Here is an 8,623-nt window from a genome sequence, read left to right on the forward strand (position 1 = left end):
GAAATAAGTTTCCAGGGAAATTGCAGGAGAAAAAGAAAAACCTTTAATACAGTTTAAAAAGTATGAGACTGAAAAAAATGACAGCACATCAGCATATGAAAATCACTTTCTGAGCAGGAAAGGTAAAAATAAGAATTTTCCTTTAAGACTGAAATTTCAGGCTTAGCCACAGCAAATCTTATTTCCTTACTTTGTTCCAAACATACTGTTGGATTGGCAAAACTTACTGAAATCTCAGACAAATCTCATATGGGATTTTATTAAAGAGAAAAATATCGCAAGTCATCCTAACGTTGCAAATGAGTCACCATTCGCCTTAGGAAACGCTCCCCCGAGACAGGCATGCCGCTGATGAGGAAGCGATGAAGCCGCCAGGCCACTCCCCCAGACAATTTTGCTTGAGGAGCGCAGCCTTCATAAAGGACGTCTCTCCAGACACTACATTTCTTTGTGCTTTATTTCACAGAGGGAGCACAGGAGCTGCACCAAGGGCAGTGCGAAGTAGCGGCAGAAACGTCACAGCCAGTTGTTTTTGTACAGGAGAAGGAAACAGGAGAGCATGAGAAAACTTTAAAGGTAGGGGAAGATACACTTTAAAGTCTACGTAAATTGTAGACATTGTAAAATACTGTAAAAAACTGTTTTGACATTGTAAATAATAAGAGTGTAGGCTTTCTTTTAAAAATTGTGGCTTTTGGAAAGAGTGGAGGAGATCAGTTCTCAGGATGGGATTATGGTCGTGAGCAAGTTCCCCAGTAAAGGGAAGCGAAGCTTGTCAAGATCCTGGTGGCTTTGGAGTGGGCTTCTAGGAGGTGGTTTCAGAGGGGAAGGTTGTAATCTACTTTGATCTAAACTTTTAATATATTTCATGTGAACAGTGGTTATGAAGAACTAATGAAAAATGAATGAACCAGGGAATAAAAGCTGAAGTTTCTTAATCCATGTGAAAACATAAAGCATTTTTCTTAAAAGGAAAATAAAAAGTAGCATGATATAAGTAGTGATCTAAACAAATTTCCTGAGTAGGTATTGTGGTTTCTTTATATGCATCACAAAGATACTGTTCCTGGTAGTTGGGTTTGATGACTGTGTGGGACTTAGTCTGCCATTAAGCTTCACACCATCCTGTTGCCACGGATCTAACAAGAAGGTGTGCTTTAGAAAAGAACGGCTCACTGTCTCTGATTTTATGTCCCTAAATACAAGTAAAGTGAAACTGCAAATCATAGTACAATATATGCTCCTTTTTCATTCTTACTCTGATTGCAGTAGGAAATTTGAGCCTGGCCAGTGACTGTGTTAGAGAAATAGAAAGATGGGGAAGTGAGCGCAAAGTAGATTCAGTGATTGGGCTGTACTGGGGTGGTGGAGCAGGAGGAAAAGAGGAAGGAAGATGAGGTATTTTTTGATGCCTTCACAACAGCCACAGGTGCTTTCTAGGTTTTGTTTCTACTATTAACATGTTACCCAGGGCTATGAAATACTATTAAAATGTAACTTTCTCCAGGCAGATGCCCAGTCTGAATTTTTGCTGACATTGCTGTGAAATTTGCTGGAGGGATGGGGGATTTTTGTCAGTGATATGGGTGCCCTGGCAGCAGTCCCTAGAGTAGACACAGTTATGCTTAGAGAGAGGGAATAATCTTACCTCAGAGGAAGGTGACAGTAGAACAAGTTGAGCACAAAGGGCTGCTTAATACGAAACAAAATTAAATGAAAAGAGAAGGGAAACTTCTTTGTTTTTTTCCTTTCTTTTTATTTGCCAGAATCAATTTTGCAGTACTGAATCAACTCCTGCCTGGTTAGGCAGATAGAAACACTTGAATAAAACCAAGCAGATTTGTTAAGTGGCTAAGTATGGGTTTCTTTATATACTTTTTTGGTCTTAAAAGTTTTGTCATTACTTTAGTTGTTACTCACTGATTTCTATCAGCTGAGGAATCTGATTTTTACTTACCCCACATCTTGGACTGCAGTTTGAGAGACACTGAAAATTTTGCCAACGACTCCAAAGGCTTGAAGGTCCGAAGTCCTGATAAATTTGAGCTTTGCAAGTTAAGTACAAAGGCTCATTTTAGTAAGAGTATATGAAGGCAAGGCAATGTTCTTTGTGGCATACAGCTGTCAAAATACATTTTAGGACTTATGGGTTTATACCCATAGTATAAACTACCATATGGGTAGTAGTCATCTGATTAAAAAAAAAAAAATCTCTTGTGAAACTGTAGTGATGACACTTGATCCATTTGACCCCAGTTAGTTACAATGCTAAACCAAAGCAGTAATAAACACAGCCGTGTTACAAAAATGTTGTTTTCAGAAATAGTTTTCTCCATTCAGTTCTATTCATTCAGTTGGTAAGGCTGGTAATTGCAGATTATTACAATGTTATATATGACTGTTGTATTTTCCTACTAATATATGCAGGAGGAGGGGAAAAACACTCATTAGGAAAGTCCAGGGCAGATGAAAAGAATGAAATAAATTAATGGAATGCCTGTGTCAGCAGGTACGTATCTCATCCTGGAGTACACAGTACAGTGAGGCACTGAAGTTGCGTTGATATGGAAAACTAAGCTCTGCAAGGAAACCCAGGGCTCCAGTGAACAAGAAAAGTCCTACTTCAGTATCTAATAGGTACTGAGCTATTCAGTATAAGATGGATTAAAAAGATTAAATTTTACAATGCTAATTAAAAGCAGAGCTCAGAAAATTCAGATGTACTTATGTACCCTTATCACAATATTTGCTGCTGAAAATACTACTTTTTGAGCACTGTGGGTAATGTTTCAATGCTTTCTTATCCTTTTTGTTTTTTCTTTCTCTGTCAAGGCACATAAGGAAGGCAAGCCTCAGAAACTGCTGGATATGAACGGGCATACACTGGTGCCGCATTCCTACGACTATGATCTCATTGTCATTGGTGGGGGCTCAGGTGGTCTGGCAGCTGCCAAGGTATGAGAAAGAATATACAGATTTATACTTTCCTTGTAAGTAGGTGGGCGACATCCTCAATGTCTTGGATCTGGGCATCTTTAACACTCTAAGGGCATGACATTTCTACCTGATCAGTGGGATTTCTTTTGAGGTTAGCCCCAGTTATACAATATTCTTTTATTTATGTTCTGAAGAAGAAAAACATAAAAATGTCACGGTGTACTTCTTAATAGAATGAAACTTGGTCCCCACTAATGGGAGATGATGCTGTTGGAAAACAGCAGGTAGATATCTCAATAGTGTTTATTAGTGTTTGAATTAAAATTCAACTCATAATTGGAAAAGTCGTTAAAACTATTCCAAATTAACATCAGGTTTCTAGTTTTATCAGAAAGTAATATCTGTTCAGAAATAGTTGTGTATGTTGTTTTAATTCTTGACAATGGGGGAGATTTTGTGATTTGTGAGCTTATATAGTTGTATAAATGGAAATTTTGCCTATACTTAAGCAGAGTTAGGATCTCACCCTCCATCTCTAGGGCCTAGAACTTCCTGCCTGTAACAAAATAATTTATGATTTTTGGTTAGGATATTGCTTTTACAAGCATATCTAGAGTTAGTTAAAAAAAATCACAGTGGTGCAGAATATATCAGGTCTTAGAGTTGTCATTATCCCAAATATTTGAAACCCGCTGCAATTTAATATAAGTCAGTAACTCTCCTTTACGTCAGTAGTTAGGCCCGTTTGACCTCTTCTCAGTGCGGTAGAATTAACTATCTAGAAGTGAATTGAGCATTCCTAGAAATAAAACTATTTCATTGCTCAAGACCTGGAGCTGTATTATTCCTCCAGGCAAGAGAGATTTATTGTGTTCTCAGTAAGTGAAGCAGGTCGTTGGGGAGTGAAAGAAAATGAGGAGAAAATGTTTCAACGTAGTATTGGATTCACACTAAACCTTGGTGCCTTAGAAGAACTTCTGTTGTAATGGAAGAGTGAAGTGCTGAGTGGTGGATTGTAACGTGCCGTATGTCCATGATCTATTTCGATAGTTTACTGCTTTCCCATCAATAGGGGCACTATTGTCGTGGCCTAGGATGGAATAAGATCTGTAAAAATTCTGAAAACCCACAAAGAGAAGCAGACGCTGATTTTCAGAGGATGGGGATGTTTTAGGACAGAACAGAGTAGCGAGAGAAAAGGGAATTTGCAGTAATGTAAAAACAGTTTGCAGTAATAAAAAAAATATTTTAAATTTCTGTAAGGAGACTGCTCTACTTTCTTGTATACATATGCTAGGTTGTGAAGCTACAGCAGTCATGTTTATTGCATCATTTTTCAATTGTGGGACAGAAAAGGTGTCTAGCTAGGAAGATAAATTGCCATATTCAACTCAGTATAATGTATATTGCTTTGTAGTGTTCTCAGGTGGTTGTAGAGTAGGGCAGAAGATGGTAGGTCAATAAAGTCAACATCACTATCAGTAGTAATGTGTGTATTTCAGATCAGTTTCATGAAGTGAAACTTTTATACGTATAAACTTCTGACTTAGATTATTCAAATTTTTTAAAGTTAATTAACATACAGTGCTCTAAAAAGCAAAACAAAACAGGGAAAAACCAACTGCACAGCTCTTATACCAGGTTCCAGCTATCTACACTCAGGTTTGCAGCAGTTCAACTAGGTTGCTTAAATGCGTGCTTTTCACTGCAGCTTTGGGTGCACGTTCTCCTGTTCCTGCCTATATTCTGCTCAGAGCTTGTTATTTTGGAGGTGTGTCTCCATGGTGAGTGAAGACACTGCCAAGCTGACTCTGTGCCAGGCCACCACTATCAGGTCACACAGAACAGCTCCAGCCCTAAGCAACCTGGTTGAGTTCATGCATCACCACGCTGAACCCAGTAAGGTCTGAAAGCCTGCGAGGCAGGTTTTGTTACTGTGGGCATATTGCTCTGCGGAAGTGGTTATATCTGCTTGTGGTTATATCTACCGAGGTGGTGATGCAATGCTGGGCTGTATTATGTGAGTGTATAGCTGAGTGTAAGCTTGGGAACCCATGCATTCTAGTTAGCTAACACTAGTAAAGTTCTTCCAAGCTGTATCTAAGAGTTGTCATCATAAAGGAGCATTCATAGCGCATCTCAGTCCCTAAACATCTTTCTGAGGAACTTTCTCAGAGGTGCTGCTAGTGAATAGAAATGAGCTTCTTGGCCAACCTTGACCTTTAATTGGAAGCAGAAATCTTCAAAGGTATCTACAGCCTGCATTGTTTGAAATATGATTTGTATTTTGCTTGAAGTAAGGTACATTTAAAATTTAAATTCTCATTGTCAACTGTTTGGATTAACAAGTACGTTGTCAACTATTTGGATTAACAAGTATTACTGGTAACATAATACTGAAGGCAATCCAGCTCCTCCCAAGCCAAACCCAAGGCCTTAGGGTAATATCCTGTGCTATAGTTGTTACTACGTACATGTCTAAGAGCTCATCATGTGATGCAGCACAGTTGTGGTTACATCAGATATCAAAGTCATTTTGCTGCATCTCATGGGGGAATCTGTCATTGTTTCTCAGCTGTGTAGTGCTTACTTCAGTGATTGTCTCTGGTACCTGTTATAGCTCTTGATTTTTGTCTTTTTCTTAAGAAGCACAAAGGGAATAATGGAATCAGTATAGAAATGCCAGTTTTCAGTATCATTTACACACATTGCTTGTAGACTTGCTAATGAAACTTCTTAGGGGAAATATCATTAAATAAACCATTTTTCTAGTCTGCTTGACACCTGCACATCCTGACAGTAAAGTCAGCTTGCTGAAGGCTGACTAACTTGAAGAACAAGAGTTGATCCTGACAACTACAGACTGTACTCAAAATTGAGTGTTGTCTTGTACTACGAGGAAAAAGATTGGATGAGCACAATGGTAATGCTTGGCCATATGATTGCTTATGTCATTGTGTGATGTGGTTTCAAACAAATGTTTGAGAAACCATCTTTGAAGGGAAAACTACATTAATGAAGAATTTGTTAAATATGTTAAAAGTAAATGGCATGTTGGGAAATACTGTGAATAAACTGACAGGATGGGGGAGAGAAGAGGAGGTTTGACTCGCAGAGTCTTCTGTGTCGCAGCTGGTGCCGTGCTGTTGTGTAGCAGGATGAATGCCTAATTTTTCCCTTCATCTTTTTTTTCCTACTGAGTGCACAGATTAATTTGGAAGATTAATGACTGTCTGGCTGTTCCCTTGCAAATCATTAATTATTACTTAATTAAAAGTCACAAAGCTTTTCAGCAACGCGTGATGTTATCATCTACTCCAAATTTAACCTCTAATATTTAGATATGTGTCTTATTTAATTTGTTTTGCAGGAGGCTGCCAAATATGACAAGAAAGTGATGGTGCTGGACTTTGTCACGCCTACACCTCTGGGAAACTCATGGGGTAAATTCCTCTTCATTGCAAACCTATTATAAAGGAGCTTTACTCGGAGACTCTGATTATCCTTTGAGATCAGTCACATTGATATGAAAAACACATTCTGTTCCTTTCTCTCAGGTCTTGGAGGAACATGTGTAAATGTGGGCTGTATACCTAAAAAACTGATGCACCAGGCAGCTCTCCTGGGACAAGCCTTGCAAGATTCACGCAAATTTGGATGGCAGTTTACAGAAGAAGGTAAAGAAGAACGCTTTTTCTCCTTTGTGCTGAAAATCCAGAGGCTCCTTCCACAGTCAAGTGCTTGTTGCACTTAAGCATATGCTGGCTTTAACAATGTCACACAACTTCAGATAGATTACACGTGAACAGAAGCGCTTTTCAAATCTGAAGCCATGGGGCTTACTGCCTTGCAACGTTTGATCAGTTTATTAATAGCTTCTTATCATGTTGATATTTGATAAGACTGCTGTGTGAATAAGAGCAATAAGGTGCTGTTCTATTTTGAATGTAACACAACAGAATATCCCCTGTTAGAAACTTACTCATAATTGCAGGCAAGAATTTCCTTTCCCTAAGTCTCTGTCACTACTACATAAGAAGATAAATTTTACTTTGTGTTAGCACTAATGTTCATGGTTATAGGATTGGGTTTTATTTGGGGTGTAATCCTATAGTGGGAAACATGCAGAGGCACTTCTCAGAGATGCATAGTCTTTGTTTGTTGAGCAATGTCAGCTGCTCACAGAACATGTCTGTAGAAAACAATCGATAACGCAGTAAGCCTAAATTTTCCATGTTTTAAGTCTTATCTGTTCCACTGCGAGCTTTTGAGTTGTCTATGCTGATGGAATTCTTTGAATTTCAGTAGAGTTACCCTGGAATAAAAAAGGAATAAAGACAAAGGTGACTGGGTCATGAAAAAAAAAAACTGTCTGAGAATACAAGGTTGGCTATGGAAAAAAGAACTCACAGACTGAAAGCTGAACCTTTCTCCTCTGTTTTAACAGTCAAACACAGCTGGATGACTATGACAGAATCTGTTCAGAATTACATTGGTTCGCTGAACTGGGGCTATCGGGTTGCACTGAGGGAGAAGAAAGTCACCTATGAGAATGCATATGGAGAATTTGTTGGGCCACACACAGTTAAGGTACTTACTAGCTATGTTTGCTGGGTCTTCCTATAGTGCTTTCTGAACAGAGATGCTTTTCAGGTAGAATAATTTTTCCCTTGGTAGGACTGCAAAATACTCACTTTGGACTAATACTTGTCCACAGGCAACAAATAAAAGAGGAGCTGAGAAGCTGTACACGGCTGAGAGGTTTCTCATTGCCACTGGTGAACGACCACGCTACCTGGGTATACCTGGAGACAAGGAATACTGCATTAGCAGGTAAAAACAGGGAGGAATCTGAAGTCATTTGCTGTGTGTAAATGCTTCACCTGTAAGAGAAAGCGGTTAAGCGTGAGCAGGGCTGCTTGGTTGCTAGTTTTCTTTCCTATGTAGCTTTTTGTTAGGGGAAAGTAAGCATAGGATAACAGCTAAAGACGGATTTTAAGATGCCAAAAACATTGGTACCTAGTAGACACCACAGGACTATGGGTGGCTGGCAAGGATGGTCCTGCTTGTGACTGATAACAGCAGTAACTGAGAATACAGTAAATCACATGTGTCAGCTCTGCCCCAGTTACCAGTACACCCACTTCCTCTCTGTTCCTTATGGTCTTTCAGTTCCCATACTGAAGTTACTTTGGTAATGAAGAGCACAGTCTGCTTGGAAGAGACCTCCCTGCTCAAATATCAAGGAAAGTGGGAGTTCCAAAGCAGCTGAAGGCAGTAGAAGTGTATCTGTCTTCATGCATTGGGGCATTCTTGAAACTCAACCCAATTTTTTTCCAGCTACTCAGTGAAGTTAATTAAACTTTTGGGAAAACTGGTTTCAAATGTCTGGTTAACTGATAAGACCAAGCAATTCTAGCACAATTTTGACAAAAAAATGTCAGATACAGATGAAATGTGTTCTCATATCAGAGTAACTTTTAAGTTACTTAATGTAGAAACAGAGGTTGGAATTACAGGCTTGTAAGCCTAGAGCAATAAAATAAATAACTGGCATAATCTCTGTGAAACCAAAGCACTATGTTTTATGTTTCCCTTCTAATAACCAGTAGTGAAATTAAAGGCAAGAGATAATATAGCCTGTAAAGTGCTGCTTTAAATTAACGTTAAAGTGGAAGAGTCAGGA

General features: G+C 38.9%; 1 protein-coding gene across 1 annotated transcript in view; it reads left to right on the forward strand.

The window, feature by feature from the left end:
* Positions 1-405: 405 nt before the first annotated feature.
* The window catches only part of LOC104523578 (thioredoxin reductase 1, cytoplasmic), a 26,757-nt gene continuing 18,539 nt past the window's right edge, over positions 406-8,623 (forward strand). The window contains exons 1-6 of the mRNA XM_010166208.1: positions 406-576; positions 2,833-2,955; positions 6,308-6,380; positions 6,495-6,614; positions 7,385-7,527; positions 7,655-7,770. Of these exons, the coding sequence (XP_010164510.1) occupies positions 2,869-2,955; positions 6,308-6,380; positions 6,495-6,614; positions 7,385-7,527; positions 7,655-7,770 (539 nt within the window). The 5' untranslated portion in view covers positions 406-576; positions 2,833-2,868. The remainder of the gene's footprint in view (positions 577-2,832; positions 2,956-6,307; positions 6,381-6,494; positions 6,615-7,384; positions 7,528-7,654; positions 7,771-8,623) is intronic.

The sequence above is a fragment of the Antrostomus carolinensis genome, unplaced genomic scaffold (assembly GCF_000700745.2).
Source record: "Antrostomus carolinensis isolate BGI_N321 unplaced genomic scaffold, ASM70074v2 scaffold2524, whole genome shotgun sequence".
NCBI classification, from domain to species: Eukaryota; Metazoa; Chordata; class Aves; order Caprimulgiformes; family Caprimulgidae; genus Antrostomus; species Antrostomus carolinensis.